Source organism: Salvia miltiorrhiza, chromosome 7 (genome assembly GCF_028751815.1).
Source record: "Salvia miltiorrhiza cultivar Shanhuang (shh) chromosome 7, IMPLAD_Smil_shh, whole genome shotgun sequence".
NCBI classification, from domain to species: Eukaryota; Viridiplantae; Streptophyta; class Magnoliopsida; order Lamiales; family Lamiaceae; genus Salvia; species Salvia miltiorrhiza.
Genome location: NC_080393.1, coordinates 44,170,826 through 44,193,130, shown reverse-complemented (window position 1 = coordinate 44,193,130; position 22,305 = coordinate 44,170,826). Strand labels below are relative to the sequence as shown.

Below are 22,305 nucleotides of genomic sequence, written 5' to 3'. Positions count from 1 at the left end.
GGGGGTTCGCTGGAGGGCTGTTGTTTCTAGACGACTTTGAGTACCGTATTTCGCTCCTATACGGTAGTGTGAATAGTTGAAGACTGTGTCCTTTGAACTTAATTAGGATTGTCACTCTCAGCTATATGTCCTCATACATATAGTCTGATCACGTTTTGCTGTGCTACCCTGAACAATATGAATCATTGTAAATATTTAGCTTTACTCCCTTTGTTTTTGTTGACTAGAACCCTGATACATTTGAATGTATGAAGCTGACAATGTTTTTATTAAGTTTGATGATATTTTATTTGCTTTAACTTGAATTATTAGTAGCTTCCGCTTGACGAGTCTTCTAGTTTCCCTTGGTTTACCCTATCATTTTATTAGTCGTATCGATACCCGATCTACGCTATCACTGGCTAGATGTCGGGCTGCGACAGAGTGGTATCAGAGCAGGTTGTCTGCTCTGAGTTTCATTCTTGATTAAGTTCAAACTCCTTAATTGAGTTAAAACTCCACGATTGAGCCAAATGATTGATTTCAACTATCCCTGAGTTGAGTAAATCTTTTGATCTCATTTACTCATGAGACTAAGTTCTACCTTGAAGATGAGTCTAGCCTACCTTGAATCCTTAGGCTAGAGTGATAGTAAGATTGAGAGTAAGTCTGAAACAACACCTCAGCGCCCCATCTCCTCCGGCTTAACGAGGTAAGAGTTATTACTTTTGTACTGTGTTTATGTTGAATATTGATTTTGATTTACTAACAAGATATATAATGTTTTGATGGATGGAACTGCTTGAGGTGATGGAATATGATGTGAGCCAGTGGTTTTGGAATAAATGGAGAAATATTGAGGCTAGAATAGCCAATGCACCACCGTACCAAACGAGATTGAGTATGTCATTGTATGAGATGTACCAAGTAAGTTCTTTATCCTTGATGTGATAGAAGTTAGAATTTTATTTCAGGATGCAGCGACAATTAAGAGAGATGATGCGCCGATGGTTCAGGGATTACAGGCCCCAAGAAGGGGATACACTCGGAGAGTTTTTAGCCCACTACCACAACCGATGGCTGGAGACTACCGCATATGGGATTGGCGAAGCAGAGGCTTATCACAAGTTTGATTCCACAGTTACCACCTGAGTGGCAGGATTGGGCGGCTTCACTAGTGCTGCAGTATATAGTTAGGACTGAGTTTGGACGTTTAGTGCGTGCAGATTTTAGGGGTTTTATAGCGATGATTAGTCACCGCTACCTTGCTTTTGATGATCCCCCACCACCACCATATGATGCACCCTCTCCTCCGACAGATCCTTTTCCGATTATACCCGCACCCCCAGTTGATGAGATTCCGTATGTTCCTGAGCCAGTTGTGCCTGATGAGGCCGTTGCTTTTGAGCCCATTGTCCCGGATTCTGCTGTTCTGGAGTCAGGCATTCTGCAGATTGGATCGCCATATATGGATTTTGATCCATTTCATTACTTGACATTGATACCCTTTCCCTATGCTGATCTGCCGCCCTGGGAGCCGGCCCCAGCGACAGAACCATTATCATTGCCTCCTTCAGAGATTATACCACCTATTCCATCTACGATGCCTTGGACCGAGTATGTGTCTTTTGATCCTTACCCGAAGGTTGCTCCTCTACCTGAGCCCGGCACACTTGAGTTTCAACTTTACATGCATCCTATACTATACCCGCCATCCCGAGATGCACAGGAGGGACCGTCTCATCCGATTCCGATTGATAGTGATGATGAGGACCCAGACGAGGAGACACCTGAGATGACAGTTGGGCATGGACAGACCCGACCACTACGGCGTCGGACCACTACTGATGGAGTCGATGTATGGGAGCCTATTCTAGAGCCACCTATTTGCGGCCCGATGGCGGATACAGATGTTGAAGATGAGACAGAGGATGATGATGAAAATGGGAACCGCTTGATTGATGGAGGTGAGGATGAGGAGACCGAGCCTAGTGAAGATATGACAGTAGATGATGCAGAGAGTAGAGTATCAGGAGACGGTTTCGGTGGGACTGGATGGATCTGAGTGAGAGTAGCTACATATGATGCTGGGTTTTTGATGCTTATATGTAGATAGATGTATATAGATAGAGATGCATAGTATAGTGTGTATATCAGTATCTGACACATATAGATGCCTATTACGTATGACGACCATTTTGATAGAGCGTCATAGTATGTATTGGGGGACATTTTGCTGTATATATCCCATTTTGTAAAAGTCCTCGTAAGAGACAATTTTCATATATATGATGATGACCCGAGAGTCTTTTTTTTAAATAAGAGTTTTGTTTTACGCTTCCATATTATGATGTTAAATATGAATAGAGATTTGAACGAAGTGATGTAATATTATAGATGTAGTAAGATGTTGAGTAAGAACCCTAAGATTGGTGATTTATAAGAACTAGTTTTAAGAGCTGACGTATGTTTTAAGAATGCCGCCGAGAAGGAGATATAGAAATCAAGAAGAGGAAGAGAAGGAACAAAGAGAACCTACGCCACCACCGACCCCCTCCACAGCCAGAAAGAAGAATAGAAGAACTCTTTTTGAGGCAAAATCCACCTACCTTCAATGGGTCTGGAGATCCTGCTGAAACTGAAGAATGGATAAGAAGCATGGAGCGAATCTTTAGATTTTTGCGATGTAATGATCTCGAGTGTCTTATGTGTATGTCGTATCAGCTTAAGGGGTCAGCAGATTTTTGGTGGGAAGCGAAATAGAAAACCATGACCCCAGAACAGATGGCTGCTCTAACTTGGGAGCAATTTAAGATAGCGCTGTGTGAAAAATATGTACCGCGAAGTTATCGAAAGAAGAAGGAGACGGAATTTGTAAATCTGAGGCAGGGAAACAAAACAGTAGCTGAGTATGATCGTCTGTTTTGTGATTTGGCTCGATATGCACCATATCGAGTAGATACGGACGAGAAGATGTCAGAGCTGTTTTGCTCTGGACTAAAACAAGAGATACGAGTTGTCTTGGCAAGTCAGAGTGCGCTGTCATATGCTGAAGCTTTAAATCGAGCACTAGATATGGAACTGGCAATGCAGCCAGAAAAGACGAGTCAAATTCCTGTGCCTCAATCGAACCCGAACCCTCAAAAGGGAAATCAACCTTTTCCAGGACAGGGACAGAAAGGAAGGAGAAAATGGGAAGACCGAAGTCACGAATTTAAAAAGCCATGGCAATATCAGAATGCACCACCACAATTTCAAAATAGAGATAAGCGACCTTATGCTGGACCTCCGGCAACACCACACGGACCTCGAGGGATACCACCTTGTCCGAAATGTAACAAGCTACATCTGGGAGAATGCAAGATCGGAACGAACAACTGCTATACCTGTGGAAGAGCTGGACATTATTCAAATCAATGTCCCAATCGTCAGTAACATGGAGGCGGAGGGCGACCACACCAGTTCCAGCCACAACTTAGGGCTATGGAAGGACACCTACCATTACCGCCGCCACAGCACCAACAACAAGCTTACCGACCACATCAGTCGGGAAGACGACCTCTAGCCCCGCAGGCGAATCAGCGACATCACCAGAGAGTGTTTTCCATTGATCAGAAAGCGAGGAATGGGAATCAAGGAAATTTAGCAGGTATGGGTGAGTTAAAAGGAGTACCCATAGTAATATTGTTCGATACTGGAGCCTCGCATTCTTTTATCTCCATTCCGTGTGTGGATACGTTAGAACTGAACATAGAACTTGCTCCACAACATCTAAGGGTAATCACTCCCATAGGCAGAACTACTACGGTTTCACATGTGTGTCCTAACTTAGAATTTAAGTTGGGATCAATTAAGCTTAAGGCTAGAGACCTGAGGGTAATGCCTATGTGGCATTTGGACATTATATTGGGAATGGATTGGTTAGAGGAAAACCATGCGACAATACAATGCAAGGAGAGACGAATATCATTTCAACCTCCCGGCCAAGAGTCTACATCTTTTATTGGCATTGAGAGAAAATGGAAAAAGACGCCAATCATCTCAGCGCTACGAGCCAAAAAGCTTTTAGAGAGGAATGATACAACTGCTTACGTTGTATACTTAAATCAAAATGAGGAATCCAAGGCAAACATTGACGATGTGTCAGTCGTGCGGGAGTACCAAGACATTTTTCCTGAAGCTTTGCCAGGATTACCACCCGATCGACAACTCGAGTTTACGATCGACCTTGAGCACGGAGCCGCGCCAATATCAAAAGCACCTTATAGAATGGCACCGGCAGAGTTACAGGAGTTGAAGCTGCAACTGCAAGAATTGTTGGACATGGGTTTCATTCGACCCAGTGTTTCCCCGTGGGGAGCACCAGTGCTTTTTGTCATAAAGAAAGATGGCAGCTTGAGGTTATGCATCGATTATCGTGAGTTGAATAAGGTGACGCTAAAGAACAAGTATCCGTTGCCCCGGATAGATGACCTGTTCGACCAACTACAGGGAGCGAATACTTTTTCGAAGATTGATTTAAGATCGGGATACCATCAATTGAAAATACGGTCAGAGGATTTTCCGAAAACGGCATTTCGTACAAGATATGGACACTATGAGTTTATAGTGATGCCTTTTGGACTAACGAATGCCCCTACTGTGTTCATGGACCACATGAACCGAGTTTTCCACGAATACTTAGATAAGTTCGTGGTAGTCTTCATCGATGATATCTTGATTTACTCGAGAAGTAAACAGGAACATGAAGAACATCTAAAGATCGTGTTAGAGAAATTGCGAGCTGAGAAACTTTACGCCAAGTTTAGCAAATGCGAGTTTTGGCTTAAGGAAGTCAATTTTCTAGGCCATATCGGTTATGTAAGAGGAATTGAGGTAGATCCAGCAAAAGTGCAGGCTGTACAAGAATGGAGATCACCAACTACGCCGCATGAAATACGCAGTTTTCTAGGGTTAGCAGGTTATTACCGAAGATTCATTGAGGGCTTTTCAAAAATTGCTAAGCCAATAACGCACCTGCTAAAGAAGGATGTCAAGTATGAGTGGACTGACGCGTGTGAGCGAAGTTTCCAGGAATTGAAGAAGAGACTCACCACTGCCCCAGTGCTAGCTGTTCCAAAGGCAGATAAAGAGTACGCTGTCTACACGGATGCGTCAAAAAATAGTCTAGGATGTGTACTTATGCAAGACGAAAAAGTGATAGCTTATGCATCACGACAACTTAGACCACACGAGATGAATTATCCGATGCATGATTTAGAATTAGCAGCAGTGGTACACGCATTGAAGATATGGAGTATGGAGTATGGTGCGAGATACACACCGATCACAAGAGTCTCAAATATTTCTTCGAGCAAAAGGATCTCAATATGCGACAGAGAAGATGGCTCGAGTTAGTAAAAGATTATGATTGTGGAATCAATTATCACCCTGGAAAGGCTAATGTTGTAGCTGACGCTTTGAGTAGAAATAATCAAGTAGAATTCGGATTTCTCCTTACCCAAGAAAAGGACTTGATCAAAGAATTTGAGAGGATGAAAATAGAAGTTATATTACCACCACAAACGACAGAGATTGTTGTGGCCACGTTGAGTATTGCACCTGATTTGCGATCAAGGATTATCGCGGCGCAACGAGAAGATGAGAAAATGGAGAGATTGCGTGTGAAGATTCGAATTGAGAAAATAGAAAGTTATCAAGAAGCGGCAGACAATGCCATCCTATACGACAGAAGATTGTGTGTACCTGATAAAGATGAGTTGAAGAATGAAATTTTGAGCGAAGCTCATGACACTCCCTACACCGCACACCCTGGAAGCACGAAGATGTACCAAGATCTAAAAACTAGGTTTTGGTGGGAAGGAATGAAGAGAGAAATAGCAGCTTTCGTAGAAAGATGTTTGGCATGTCAACAAGTAAAAGCACTACACCAACGACCCTATGGCAAACTACACCCGTTAGAGATTCCCGAGTGGAAGTGGGATCACATAGCTATGGACTTTGTCACTGGGTTGCCAAAGTCAAAAAGAGGAAACACAGCCATTTGGGTAGTTGTTGATAGATTGACGAAGAGTGCCCATTTTATACCTATTTCGATTACTTATGAATCTAACAAGCTAGCTCAGATCTATGTTCGAGAGATAGTACGACTACATGGAGTACCGATGACGATCACATCCGACAGAGATTCCAAATTTACCTCACGGTTTTGGATAAGCATGCAGAAGGAGTTGGGTACTAAATTGAACTTTAGTACAACTTTTCATCCTCAGACAGACGGACAATCTGAAAGGACTATACAAGTTCTGGAAGATATGATCCGAACTGTTGTGCTAGACAAAGGAACCCAATGGGAACAAGTTTTGCCCTTAATTGAGTTTGCTTATAATAATAGCTTCCAGTCAACTATTAACATGGCTCCATATGAAGCCTTGTATGGGAGGAAGTGTAGATCTCCGCTCTATTGGGACGAGGTAGGAGAAAGAAAGGTACTTGGACCTGAAGCGGTAGAAGAAATGATTTCTACCGTGCGACAGATTCGTCAGAGAATCAAGGAGGCCCAAGATCGTCAAAAGACCTATGCAGATACCAGAAGAACAGAGATTCATTTCGATGTGGGAAATAAAGTTTTTCTGAAAGTTTCCCCGTCTCGAGGAGTGCATCGATTCGGAGTGAAAGGAAAGCTCAAACCGAGATACATAGGACCGTATGATATACTAGAGAAAGTAGGCCCCGTTGCTTACAAACTTGCGTTGTCACCACACTTCGCAAACGTCCACGACAGTTTTTCATGTATCGCAACTGAGGAAGTACATGTTCGATCCAAAAGACGTCATTCACCAAGAAGAAGTATGCCTGGAACCAGACTTGAGCTATGGGGAGAGGCCAGAAGTTATTTTGGATAGGAAGATACAGCAGTTGCGAAACAAATCAATTGCTTTGGTGAAGATCCAATGGAGGCACCATGGCCAAGAAGAAGCAATTTGGGAACTTGAGAAGAAGATGAAGGAGAAGTACCCCGAGCTTTTTCCCGAAGGTAAATAATGTAAATTTCGGGATGAAATTTTTTTTAAGGGGGGTAGGATGTAACACCCCGCATTTTTCCTCATTATAAATATTTTGAGTTTTAAGAGCACTGAGAGCACTGAGATATAAAAATAAGTTTATGATGAGATGAGATATTCTAATAGTTTGAGCTATTATATTTTCAATGAAGAACTAGTGAATGAAATACTTTGATCAAATAAGGATGTATAGAGATGTTGGTTGAACATTGATGAAGTTAAAAATTTCTTTTCGTTCGATAGGTTGTAGCCGAGCTCTGCTCTGGAAGCAGAGCTGAAGTTGAGTTCTGCTCTGGATGCGAGCTCTGCTCTGCCAAGTGAGTTATGTTTTGAGCGGTCTTTGCTTTGGACAAAGTTAGCGCCGATTGACCTGCTTTTATGGGTAGTAGTAGTGCCGAGATATAACACCCCGTACTTATATGAGTAGTAATAGTGCCGAGACACTATAGAGAGTGTACTACGGTACTGAGATATAAGATTATAATTAAGATGAGATGGAGTTATGATGATAAATAGAGATATTGAGCATTAGAGTTACACTTTTTGATGAGACGAGTTATTATTCTAGATGGAGATATGAGCCTGATAGTATTTTGATGTTTGAGAGTGTTTGATGATGAATTTTCGAGTTTGCTCTTGTCTGCACTGTTCTGTCTTGAGTCTTGCTCTACTCAGTCGAGAATTCATTTCTCTACTCTGACATGGAAATCACGATTTCTCTGCTCTGACATGGAAATCACGATTCCTCTCCTCTGACATGGAAATCACGATTCCTCTACTCTGACATGGAAATCACGATTCCTCTGCTCTGACATGGAAATCACGATTCCTCTGCTCTGACTTGGAAATCACGATTCCTCTACTCTGACATGGAAATCACGATTTCTCTACTCTGACATGGAAATCACGATTTCTCTGCTCTGACAAGGAAATCACGATTCCTCTACTCTGACATGGAAATCAGGATTTCTCAACTCTGACATGGAAATCACGATTCCTCTACTCTGACATGGAAATCACGATTGCTCTGCTCTGACATAGAAATCACGATTCCTATACTCTGACATGGAAATCACGATTCCTCTGCTCTGACATGGAAATCACGATTTCTCTACTCTGACAAGGAAATCACGATTCCTCTACTCTGACATGAAAATCACGATTTCTCTGCTCTGACAGAGAAATCATCATTCCTCTGCTCTGGCGAGTATTTATTTCTCTGCTCTGGTGCGGAACTAACTTTAGAGAGAGAGGAGTCAAAGCAAGTGGATAAACATAGTTAACGGATAACATATTTTAGGCAAGTGGATAATTAAGCATGTGTTATTTATCCAGTACTAGATGGCTAAGTAAATGGGGTTAAATAAAACAACACCTTTCTCTTTCATCCCTCATAACAGACGTCCCTTTCCTCTCTCTTTCCTCTCTCTTCTCTCTCTCCTCTCTCGACTGTCTTCACCCAACACCATTGATGAGATAGTAAAAAGCTTCACAAGCTACTGGTATGCCATAACTACCGATTAAATCAAGCTGAAAACACTCTTAAATCCATAGAACAAAAGCTGGGTTGAAGGTTCGAGCTAGGAATCAAGAAGGTGGAATTATACTTTTCTCTATACAGATCATAAGAGTAAGCTTCTAAACACATGAATCTACTTATATCTAAGCTTTATGAGCATGTAAATGGAGGATCAAAGCATGAAAACAACTCCTAATTCAAGATGGAAATTTTCGAAAATTACTAGGGTTGGAAATCTTCTAAAATTTTGCCGTCTTCTAACTTTAAGTGGAGAGTATATGCATGCTATTAAGATGTTATTTGTTGGTCTTTGAATTAAAAGCATGAATTGATTTTGAGATACGTAATATTAAAGGTGTTAGGTTGTGTGATGTTGGAAAGTTGAAGTTCATGAAGAAAGTGAGGATTTGAGTATAAAAATGAGCCTATGAGATTGTAGTTATGATAGTTGATGGATTAAAATGATGATTAGAGAATGATTGATAACGATTATGATAAATTGGTTTGACAAGAAATGGAGTATGCTTGGCTATATGTTTAGGGTGGGTGGACTAATTGATGAGTTAATTGGCTAGCATATCAAGCTACTGACTTGATTGATTTGTACAAGGTTAATGATACCCAAAAATCTTGAAAATTTTATGGTAAGTATATATAAGTGCTAGCAACGCACATACAGAATTTGAAGTCATTTGGATATCGTTTGATACCCTTTTAAATTATGAATCTCCAGCTGCTACTTTCTACCTAAAGTTTGGAAGAAAGAGATACTAGAGTCACCTTTCTAGTAGTTTTCCCTGAGTTTATGGTTTCCAAATTTTTATATGAACAAGATGAACATGTAAGCTAGCTACCCACAAAATTTTAAGTCATTTTGACAAGATCTATTTTTTTTTTTCAAAAATTAAAACTTCCAGTTGCACAAAACTGTCGAATATGGTAGACTGTAGGAAAATGGTCATATCTCCTAAACCACATAGAGTTTTGCAACCTACTTTTTTTTAAATGAAACTAGACTTCAAGAGGTTTCAAACGATATGAGTCCCAAACCCAGGAGAGTTCCGAGGTAAAACAGTTTATTCCTCGAAGTTAAAACAGAAGAGTATGAGGTCAAGTATGGTCTTTCACAGTACACCTACTTTTATTATTATTATAATTTCATGTGTTAATGACGATAACTATACACCATATTAATTCATAAAAATGCTAATGGGATATATATATGTTTATATATATATATATATATAGATATAACACTTTTTCCGAGTTTAATTTACTTAACCAAATTTGGTTCACTTGAGATAGTTAACCACATAATGATGTCATTAAGCATTATGTGAATTATCGAGTATATATATATAAGGATGTGATATAACATCATAACTTTAGTATGTGATTGTTAGATGTTACCTGGGTATTGAGTATTTAGAAGTTGTTCCTTAATGAACAGATTAGACTTAAAATTTTGGTGATGAGTTGAAAATGGAAACGATGAATATTTAGGAAGTATTATTTTAAGAGTGATTGGTTACAAGGAAACAATGAGAAAGGAAGACTAGTACTTAGATAAGAATAGTAAACCTAGTGAGGATTTGTCTGATCGACGTTTATTTTATTACATGAACCGTCTATGCCAATGATGATAACTGAAGACACGAGTCAAGGGCATAAGTAGGATTGCTCCGAAGTACGAGGACCGAAACTAGGATTTCCAGGTGGGCATTACTTTCTAATACCCCTATTACTGGCTTTCTAAATGATGATTATGATGATGTCTATAAGTTTAAGATGATTTGAGATAAATTGATGTTTGAACTAATTAACTTGCCGAGTTTTGATGACGACGAGCCTGTACGTTACCCTCTATGGATGAAACGATTTCAGGTCCTGCCAAAGGCGGGATTGGGTACACAGAGGTAACCGTGAGCTGTATACCGGTTTGGCCGGTCAGAAATGACTGTGAGCCGACTGTCAGGTCGGCCGGTTACGGTGCTTGAGAAGGAGGCCTACTTCTCAGTACCATGATGATGATGAGTTGTAGAAGCGGTACTACATGCTAAGTATTTGTGACTGCAGTCTATTTTTCTTTACTTTATGATGCTGTTAATTTATCAATTACTTACATGGGTTCTTTTAAGAAAAACCCCTGTGTAATGTATAAATGGCAAGTTAAATTTATAGCTCTAAGAGCGAGATTGTTTATTTTCGGCTTATGTCCACTGAGTATTTTATACTCAGCCCTGCATGTATTTCTAAATGTGCAGGATAAGCAAGGAGAGAGATTGGGGGTTCGCTGGAGCGCTGTTGTTTCTAGACGACTTTGAGTACCGTATTCCGCTCCTATACGGTAGTGTGAATAGTTGAAGACTGTGTCCTTTGAACTTAATTAGGATTGTCACTCTCAGCTATATGTCCTCATACATATAGTCTGATCACGTTTTGCTGTGCTACCCTGAACAATATGAATCATTGTAAATATTTAGCTTTACTCCCTTTGTTTTCGTTGACTAGAACCCTGATACATTTGAATGTATGAAGCCGACAATGTTTTTATTAAGTTTGATGATATTTTATTTGCTTTAACTTGAATTATTAGTAGCTTCCGCTTGACGAGTCTTCTAGTTTCCCTTGGTTTACCCTATCATTTTATTAGTCGTATCGATACCCGATCTACGCTATCACTGGCTAGATGTCGGGCTGCGACAATATAATTACGGTATAATGAAGATTATCTGAAACAAAATCCCTGCCAGCACCAGTCCAATCTCCCTCCTCGCTTATCTTGCACGTTTAGAAATACATGCAGGGCTGAGTACATAATACTCAGTGGACATAAGCCGAAAATCAATGAAAACTAGCTCTTAGAGCTATAGATTGAACTTGCCACATTAGCAATACACGGAAATTTTACTCAAAAGAACCCGTGTAAGCGGTTAACAATCATAAACATCATAAATAAATGACCTGTCAAAATTCTCGTTATCTACAAATCATCATCATAAAAGGTACTGAGAAGTAGGCCTCCTTCTCAAGTACCGTGACTCGGCCGACCCGAAGGACAGCTCACGGTCACCTCTGTGTACACAATCCCGCTTGTGGCAGGACCTGAATTCGTCTCATCAGTAGAGGGTGACATACAGACTCATCGTCATCAAAACTCGCGAAGTCAATTAGTTCAACATCAATAAATCTCAAATTATTTATCAAACTCATAAACATCATCATCAGTAATAATTTTCATCAAACTGAAATTTAACAGTTAACTCATGTCATTTACTTCATTTCGTATAAGAGGCCTACGATACGCAGGGGATCTCTATATACGTATCGTAAAAATAATGCCCACCTGATGTCCTAGCTTACTCTCGTAGCGTTCGGGGTGGACTCACTTCCGTCCTTCAAATACCATCACATCGGAGTAGTTCATTATAAGAATAAAAGAGATTAGTCAGAAACTTCCTGACTAAGAATACCATTCCTATCTTAGTACTATTTCATCTCCTCATCACTACACTCCGTCTATCTCGACCTCATATCGTAAACACTTTCTAAGTAATCACTATTCTATTCTCAACTTATCACCTAATTTAGGTCTAGGCTCTGTCAAGGAACAACTCATAGATAAACAATCCATAAGCACATAGCAATCACATACACAACTCATTTTTGAAAAAAAAAAAAATATTTTTAGTCGGGGAAATTTCTCAAAAATCTATTTTATAAATCATTCTTAAACCAATTATTCAAAAATTAACTCACATAAACAAGTTGTGCCATTTTATTTCATTTTTCATGTATAAGCTCAATTCACCTTCACTAAGCCACATATAGGCATCTTTAATTCATATCTCATCTCATAATCAAAATCTTATTCAATTCACTCTTTCTGCACTGCCTTAACTTAAGAGAATAAATTGTTTCTCCTCGGAACTCTGATGGGTTTGAGACTCATACTATTGGAAACCTCTTTAAGTCTAGTTTCATTTAAAAAAAGTAGGTTGAAAAACTCCAAGTGGTTTAAGAGATATGACCGTTCTCCCACAGTCTACGATATTCGGCAGTTTCGTGCAACCGAAAAATTTGATTTTTGAAAAATAGTAAACATTGCCGAAATGACTTGAAATTTTGTGGGTAGCTAGATAACATATTAATATCTTTACCATAAAAATTAGGAAGGCAAAACATTAGGGAAAATTGCTGAGAAGGGTGACTCTAAGGTCTGTTTCTTCCAAACTTTTGGTAGAAAGTTGCAGTAGGAGATTTATATTTTAAAACAGTAGCAAACGATGTCCACATGACCTCAAATTTTACATGAACGTTCCTAACCCTTATATATACTTACCATAAACTTTTCAAGATTTTTGGGTATCAACAACCCCATCGAATTTCATCAAGTCAGTAGCTTTTTAAGCTAGCCAAATTAACCCATCAAATTGCCCACTTATGCATGATAGCCAACTATATCCTATTCCTTATCAAACTAATTCATTTCAATCTTCATTAATCATCTCTAATCATCATTCTAACCCATCAACTATCATACCTACAATCTCATAGGCTCATATTCATACTCAAATCCTCACTTACTTCATGAACTTCAAATTTCCAAGCATCACACAAACTAACACCTTCAATAATCCATATATCAAAATAAATCCATGCTTTTCATGCAAAGGATAAATAAATAACATCTCAATAGCATGAATACACTTTCCACTTAAGGTTAGAAGATGAAAAATTTTAGAAGACTTCCAACCCTATTTTTTTCGAAAATTTTGAAGAGAAGAAAATGTGATGTTTTCATGCTTTAATCCTCCATCTACATGTTTATCAAGCTCAAATATAAGTAGATTCATGTGATTAGAAGCTTACTCTATGATTTTTGAAGAGGAAAGTATAGCTCCTCCTTCTTGAACCAAGCTTTCAACCTCAATCAAGCTTTTGATATAAGTATATATATATATATATATATATATATATATGTAGATTTTGAGCTTTATTTGGTAGATGATTATGGTGTAGAATTGACTTATGAAGCTTTTATCATGAACAACAATGGAGGTTGATGGAGAAATGGAAGAGAAAGAGAGAGGGAGAGGGGCGGCACTTTGAGGTTGGATAAGGAGGAGAATTGTTTTATTTAGTCTCATTAACTTAGCCACCAAGTATAGGATATATTTGTTTAATCAATAACTCACATGCTTAAATCATCCATTTGCACAAAATATCTATAGGTTAAGAATAATTAACCTTAAGTTAAAAGTAATTATTAAGGTAAATGTAAAACCTCATGTGGTAAAATGTGTAGTGCAAGTGTAGTAAGAATTTAATTAAGGAAAAATTAGTTCCTTAATAAGCTCATTAATCAATCTAATATAATTGTGTGACTGAAAATAATTATAATAATAATAATTAGTACACACATAATTCACATCACATCTATCTCAGAAAAATTAATTAGGAAAAATTATTACTCAAGATCTCACGTCAATCTAATCGTCTCTTAAAATGACTCTTTTCTCTATAGAAATTCTCACTCACTAATCTTAGTGGCCAGAGTTGTGACAGCTCGGCAGACAGAGCTGCTTTAGCTCGGACGCCAAAGCAGGATGAGCTCGGCAGATAGAGCTGCTTCAGCTCTGGTTCAACTCTAGGACCAGAGCAGAGACAGTTCGGACTCAGCTCTGGGACCAGAGCAAAGACAACTCGGATTCAGCTGTGGGACCAAAGCAGAGACAACTCAGATTCAGCTCTGAGACCAGAGCACAGACAACTCGCTTCAGCTCTGGGACCAGAGCAGAGATAACTTACTTCAGCTCTGCTACTAGAGCAGAGACAAACTCGGCTTCAGCTCTGCTACCAGAGTAGAGACAACTCGGCTTTAGCTCTGCTACCAGAGCAGAGACAGTCGACTTCAGCTCTGCTACCAGAGCAGAGACAACTCGACTTCAGCTCTGCTACCAGAGCAGAGATAACTCAACTTCAGCTCTGCTACCAGAGCAGAGACAACTCAGCTTCAGCTCTGCTACTAGAGCAGAGATAACTCAGCTTCAGCTCTGCTCCCAGAGCAGAGACAGTCGACTTCAGCTCTGCTACCAGAGCAGAGACAACTCGACTTCAGCTCTGCTACCAGAGCAGAGACAACTCGGCTGCCAGAGAAGATTTAACTCGGGAACCAGAGCAGATTCAGCTCTGGTTCAGCTCTGGTACCAAAGCAGAGACAACTAGGATGCCAGAGCAGAATCGACTCTGATTCAGCTATTGGGATATCCCATCTCATCATATGCTATTGTTTATATCTTAGTGCTCTTAATAATAAATCTTAAAATATTTATAATGAGGAAAAAATGCTGGGTGTTACGATTTCCCCCCATACACCTATTCGAGACCGTCCGGACCCAACAATTGGTATCAGACCAAGTTGTTCGCAAAAACAATTTTTCTTTGACCAAGGTTCTACTGAACTAGCTCCTTTTGAAAAAGAGTTCTCAAAAACTCTTTCTTTTCTTTGTGTCTGCTGCCTTTCCTTATTTGTTGTTTTCTGGTTGCTTATTTTATGGAAACTAACTACAGCAGTGTCTCGTCTCTACCTATGTTCAGTATTGAAAAATACAACATATGGAAGTTTAGACTTGAGAGCTTCCTCACTGTTCAACATTGCCGAATGTGGGAAGTCATCACCAAAGGACCCATCATCATCGCAGAGGTGGTCAGAAGGGCTTCTCTCGATCCAACCAGAGATCCTTTTGATGAAGTCCAGATCAAATCAAAGGCCGACTTCATCACAGAAGAAAGGAAGCAAGATGAGCTCGACAACCTCGCCAAAAACATCATCTCTGACACAGCTCCAGACAAGCACGTCACCAAGATCATCAAGTGCAGAACTGCAAAGGAGATGTGGGACATTGTAGAAGGAATGTGCATCAGATCTGAGGAAATATAAGAGAACAAGTCATCAATAGCTTGTCAAAAGTTCGACTCCTTCTTCATGCTAAAAATGAATCAGTCGACGAGATGGAACTCAGATTCAACTAGATCCTAAACAAAGTTCAATCCATCTCGAAGGACAAATATACTCTGCGTGAAATCAACTTGAAGATTCTTCGAGCACTACCGCGAGGAGATTGGCAGATCTACTCTCTCGCTCATCAAAACAAGCTTAGATTCAACCAGCTCTCGACGAACAAGCTTTTCTCCGATCTCGTCACAAATGAGTACGACATCCAAAGAAATCGAGATGCCAAGAAAGCTGGAGGATCAGATGAATATGCTCCTTCAACATCCAATGGAGCTGCCCTGAAAGCTTCAGTAAAGGACAGCAAGAAATAGTAAAAAGAATTGACTAAATTCATCCCAGAAGACTTCTTCAGTCAATATGGGTTGTTGACTGAGAGGTTCAACAAAATGGAAACGAAGTTCAGAAGATACAAGAACCTCCACAAGAAGCACTACAGAGAAAAGGAAAGAGATCACCGGTCCAGGCACTCATCTGACAGAAGTGGAGATAGGAAATCTCCCACTATTGACATCAAAGATGTAGAGTGCTATGGTTGCAAGGAGAAAGGGCACTATCGATCTGAATGCCCTGAATTGTCTCGGTCTGAGCGTAAAGAGATGAAGCTAGGAGAGATCGTAAGTTTGCAAAAAGAAAAGCGATGGTCGCTGATGATACAAAATCTTTCGAATACGCATCAGATTCCTCAGCTTTCAACTCCACTAGCTCTGATGATGAGAGTCAAGCACTCATGGCCAAGGAGACTGAAAGCGTGGCTGACAGCATAAGTGACAGCTACGACAATGGAATCAATAAGCCTGAGGTAAAATCTTACTCTCACACTCTTAATACTAATAACTCCTTAATGTCTACAGGAGAAAATTCAGAATTAGGAGATTCTTCTGACAATGAAGCCGATGGGTATATTCAACTCATGACTGATCATTGTCAATGGAGGACTATGTTTGAAGATCTCCTAAAGCAAAATCAGAAGTTGAGAAAGGAGATCAGTGAAGAATAAGTCAAAAATAGGACAGTCATCTACTTCCCTGATGAGAACTGTCTTGACGGACTGATCATGGAGAATCAGCAGCTGAAGAAACTCAAGCAGCCAACAACTGAATGTGAGAAGTCCTCGCATGAAATCACAAGGCCCAACTACAAGTTGGAGCAGAATATCAAAGACTGCATGAAGGAGTCTCCAATGATGAACAACTTTCCTTCTATAGGATTAGTTGAAAACATCAGAAGCAAAATGGTTCCTGGAGATAAGGGAAAACAAGTCATAATCGAGGATGTGACCGACACATCAGACGTCGACAATGATCAAGAACCAAGGTATTATGACAAGGAAGAAGTTCAGAAAAGGAACCTGATGGCGCACAGGAATGTTCCACCTCCACAAAGTTACAGACAAATTCAAGGAGGCCCCCAATCAACTTATACTTCAGAGAAGACTGGAAAGTCAATTTCAGTCAAAATTTGGTAAAGGAACATCCGGATTGAAGCAACAACATGCCTATGGAGCAAATAAGTAGAATCTCCCTCAATAGTCAAGGGGGAAGAACTACTCGAAGCTGAAACCTGTTTAGTTTCAAAAAGGAGCAACAACCTTGGAGACAATGTGCTGACACCAGAAGAGCTCAAAATTATCAAAATATAACTGGATATCATCAATCATAGCTCAGAAGACATCAGTCGAATGCTCCTCGGCATCAGTCAAGACACCATCAGTCAAGAACTTCTCAACTATCTCAAAGGAAATACACCAAGAAGAAAGCTCATGTGCCAACTGAAGTCCCAATCACTTCAGTCAGACGACCAGTCAACCACAGAAGATCAGTTTCATGACCTGTTCTAAAACAGATCTGGGTTCCAAAGAAAGCTCGAACTGACATTGAAGGACCCAAATCTTGATTGGGTACCTAAATTAACTCTTCCTTGCAGGGCAAAAACAGGAAATACAAAACGAAGGAAGAAGTTAAAGCTTCGATCAGAACATGGTACCTGGATAGCGGCTGCTCGAAGCAAAAGCTACAAAGAATATCTCACTCAATACGTTGAGAAAGCTGGATCAAAAGTTGGATTCGGAGACAACTCAATTGGCGAAACAAAAGGCTATTGTGTACTTGACATGGCGGATTCGCAGTGAAGATCAAGAAAGATGAATTCACTGTGAGAAACAGCCAGAAGAAGGTGGTGCTAAGAGGAATCAGGCAAGGAAGTCTCTACGTCGTTTCATGGGAAGACAGTCCTCCTGAAACTTGCCTCATCCGCAAGAGCAACTCAGTGCTCAATTGGCTTTGGCATTGAAGGCTTAACCACCTCAACTTCAAGACAATCAACAAACTTGCCAAACACAAGCTGGTAGAAGGATTGTCTTCTATTGTGTTTGAAAAGAAGCAAGAGTGTGAAACATGTCAAAGAGGAAAGCAAACAAGAACATCATTCAAGTCAAAGACATGACACCCCTCTGAAAGAGTCCTTCAACTACTTCACATGGATCTGTTTGGCCCAGTGTCACCAAGGAGCTATAATGGTAGAAAATACACCCTGGTAGTTGTAGATGATTATTCACGATATACTTGGGTTGTGTTTCTTTACAGCAGAAATAAGACACTACGAGAATTGCCAAAACTGATGAAGTGACTAAGCGTTGAAAATGAAATCAACATCATTAGTATCAGATCAGACAGAGGGACTGAATTCCTCAATTCAGTTATCAGAGACTACTGCGAAGAACGAGGAATCAGTCATTAAACCTCCGCAGCAAGAACTCCACAGCAAAATGGAGTAGCATAAAGAAGAAACAGGTCTTTGAAGGAAACAGCAAGAACAATACTAGCCAAATCAAAACTCCCACTGAAGTTTTGGCTTGAAGCAGTCAACAACGCTTACTACACACAAAATCACTCTTTCCTCACTCAAAGACATGGAAAGACTCCATACGAGCTATGGAAGAACAAGAATCCTTCAATCTCATACTTTCATGCTTTTGGTTCTCGATGTTTCATTCACAACAATGACAAAAGAAAGTTAAACATATTTGATAGCAAGGCTGATCTAGGAATCTTCCTTGGATACTCTGGAACTGAACGATCAAGCAAAGCCTATCGGTGTTTAACTCTCAAACTCTTTATGTGGAATAAACACCACATGTTATTTTTGACGAGTCTATTGATGATTTCAGGATACAGCAAACTGAAAGAAATGCTGAGAACATTGAAGTTTCCAGGACTGAAATAAAAAGCACTGAACCCACTACAGTGTTGGTGTGGGGACCAGAAAAATAAGAGGATACTGAAAAGCTTCAGTATCAGAAGATTAGTCTAACATCTGAAGGTCCGACTGGAGATATTACAGATAGCATCAGTCAAGGGGGAACTCCAACAGTTGAAGAACAAGTTGAACCTGCTGCAGCACCCACTCAACACTCCCCTGCTCGAGAAACATATGAAGGACTCAGAACCATCCTGACTGAAGAACCACCACCCTCACCAGAAGAAATCAAGAAGTATCGAAGATGATTTGAACTCCACTCAAAGGATAACATCATCGGAGAACCATCAGATGGTGTGAAGACTCGAAGATCAATGTGCAACCTCGTCTACGACATGAAGAAAGTTGCTGTTACCTCCAGTTCAGACCCTATGGCGCTGATTTTGACTCGGCTGGCAGAGATGAACTCGAAGATCAATGCAATAATTGTTGGCAATCCTGAGCCGGCTATGGAGATCCCAATAGGCGTAGAAGACGCCAACTACATCAATGGCAGAAACTATGCGAACTTTCAGCATGGGCAACAAGGTGGATACAATAGTGGACAACAGTTTCATCATGGAGGGCGTCCACATCCCAATTTAGCCTATGGGAATCCGAATAACGCGCTTCAGGCTCCACCAAGCTTCTCTGTCACCAATGGAGTCATTAATGAGGAGAAGAAGCCTAATTTGGAAGAGTTGTTGATGAAATTTATCTCAAAGTCCGACGAGAGGATGGAAAAGCTAGAGTCCAATGCTGTTTCTGTGGGGACTCAAATGAAGATGTTCGAGACCCAATTGGGTCAAATAGCCACCGCCATCAACAAACTCCAACAGTCGGGCAATCTCATAAACAATGCCAAGGTATATGCAAAGGAGCAGTGCATGGCCATCGGATTGAAGAGTGAAGCTACCTCTGAAGGTAGCCATGGATCTCGTGAGATGGAGAGAGAAGAGTTATCGTGGAGAGTCCATGAGGAAGGCCGACGACTCCCACCTCATCTGCGTCCCCCGGGGTGGATGCCGTTTCCCCAGCGTCATTATAAGATGGTTGATTTGCCGAGCGGGACTACACAGGAAGGGGCTATGACGGCAAAAGATGAGAGTGCACGGCTGATTGAGGAAAAAGCTGAGGAGGTCACTGTTAAGGTTTCTGGCAGAAAGAAGGATGAAAAGCAGATAGCTACTTCGCCAGCAACTGTGACTATACCTTTCCCGTTGGTGGAGATCTTTAACATGCGCCATAAGAAAGAAAGGATGAAAGAGCGGCTCTCTAAGTTTTTAGAGATCTTTAAGAAGGTGAACATCAACATCCCGTTGGTGGAGATGTTACTAGAGATGCCGCCGTATGCCAAATTCCTCAAGGACATAGTCTCACGGAAGAAGAAGTTGGGAGAGTTTGAGATGGTAAATCTTTATGAAGAATGCAGCGCAATCTTGCAGAGGAAGCTGCCGACGAAGATTAAAGATCTGAGCAGCTTCACACTTTCCTGCATTATTGGAGGCCAGCATTTCGGAAGGTCACTCTGTGACCTGGGGGTGAGCATCAATCTCATGCCGCTATCTATTTTCAAGTAGCTGGCGATTGTGGAGTTAAAGCCGACATCTATGAGGCTGCAGATGGCAGACGGGTCGGTCACTTATCCTCGTGGAGTTGTGGATAACGTGCTAGTGAAGGTGGGGGATTTTATTTTCCCTACCGATTTTGTGGTTTTAGACATTGAGGACGATAACAAAATCCTGCTGATTTTGGGGCGCCCGTTCCTTGCAACGGGAAGAGCTTTAATTGATGTGGAGAAGATAGAGCTTACGTTGAGAGTTCATGAGGAAAGACAAACGTTCTTTGTCTATGAACCATGCCACATCCACAAGGACGAAGTGCCCAAGAAAGCTAAAGATCCGGGTAAGGTAAGTGTTGATGTTTTTAATACATTTGATGAGGATCAGTTTTCTTAGCAGGACCTAGGTGATAAGAAGTCGCAGGAATGGAGCATGGCTGGCAAGAGTGGAGCATGGAGCAGCTGGTCGCAGCACTGCTTGTACCAACCTCCTTAATGAGTTTGCTATTTTGTCGAGCTAACGACGTTAAAAGTAACGCTTATTGGGAGGCAACCCAATTTTTGGTTAGTTCGTTTCTTTTTGTTTGTTAGTTTTTTTTGTGCCCCACAAATCCTTTTCAAACTTATTCTCCTTGGCGGTGAATAAGTTTGGGGGAATGTGTCTTTGTGGGTGCATTGTTTCTTTTTAGTTGTTTTTGTTTGTTTTGTTGTTGAGTTCGTTAGTCTTGCTTTGGTGGTTTCTCTGTGATGATACCTTGGTGGAGATATGAGTTGTGTAGGGATTTGGATGGATAATTGGCTTATGATGATTTCTGTTTAAAACTTGTGAAAGTGCATGCATTTGTGTCGATATTGTTGTGATTGAGCATGATTGATGAATGATAAGCATGGTCTCTTGTTGTTGCAATCAATGAAATAAGCTGTGAGGATTTGAACCTTGACTGTCATTATTTTTACTGTCTTATTTCTGTTTCTTGAGTGATTGTTCGAGCTTGCATGTGTCTCACTAGAACTTGTCTTGGTTTCTCCCTCGAGGCCACATAGTGTGCTTAATAACTTTGAGATGACAGAAGGCCGTCTTTGCTAGCCTATATATCCCATATTTGTCCTATTACTATATATGATCCTAGTTCACCCCTTTGAGCCTTTTATTTTCCATTTTATTTGGTTTAGCCGTGGGTGGGAGCTTGGAGATTGTTGTTATGGGGTAGTTGGTTTGTGGAGATGTGTGTTTATGGATTATGAACTTTGATCTTGATTGAAAAAATCGTAGTACCCTACAAGTCGTTGAAAAAAAAAGAAAAAAAAAGGAAAAGAAAGAGAGAAAAAAAGAAAAGAAAAGAGAGAAAAGAATTGAAAAAAATGGGTACATAGGATGCTTTAGAAAGTCATAATATCATGAGAATTAATTGTTGGATTTGTATACTGAAAGCAAGAACTTTTTATGCTTGTATACATTGATTCCTGTATTCACTGTTTTATCTCCTATCTGATTGTGTTCATGATTGCATATGTATGTTCTTTATCTCTATATAAGTAGATTATATGGTGTGTTGTAGATCACAGAAGATCGTATAATTGGAATAACCTTAAGAGATATAATATAATCACAGCCGAAATAACTCTAAGGACAAGTTATTGGTTTAGGCTGCGGTATAGATGGAAGTAGTTTGTCTTGACTACTTATCTACACTGGTACGTCATAACGTATTGATAGGACCACAGTGAGATGTATTCTTCTATCTGACTTAAGTGAAGAATCAAGATCTCGGTAACTTATATGATCTTAATACTAATAAGATTTCAGATATATATGTTGATTCGTTTATCACTTTGATTTACTATGAGTGAGAGTTATATAGTAACTTGAGTACTCTGTATCTTGGGTGATAACAGTTAATATATGATATTTGATTATTTGTATTAGTAC

At 40.2% G+C, this 22,305-nt stretch overlaps 1 protein-coding gene across 1 annotated transcript; it reads left to right on the top strand.

Annotated features, from left to right (window-relative positions):
• The first annotated feature begins 1,075 nt into the window (after positions 1-1,075).
• LOC130994258 (pollen-specific leucine-rich repeat extensin-like protein 1) lies at positions 1,076-2,044 on the top strand. The gene has a single exon (XM_057919299.1). It carries the CDS (start codon positions 1,076-1,078, stop codon positions 2,042-2,044), a length of 969 nt encoding a protein of 322 aa, XP_057775282.1.
• The last annotated feature ends 20,261 nt before the right edge of the window (positions 2,045-22,305 follow it).

What these genes read in the sequence shown, in the direction of transcription:
- LOC130994258 (XM_057919299.1), top strand. Translation starts at nt 1,076, where the DNA reads ATGGGATTGGCGAAGCAGAGGCTTATCACAAGTTTGATTCCACAGTTA.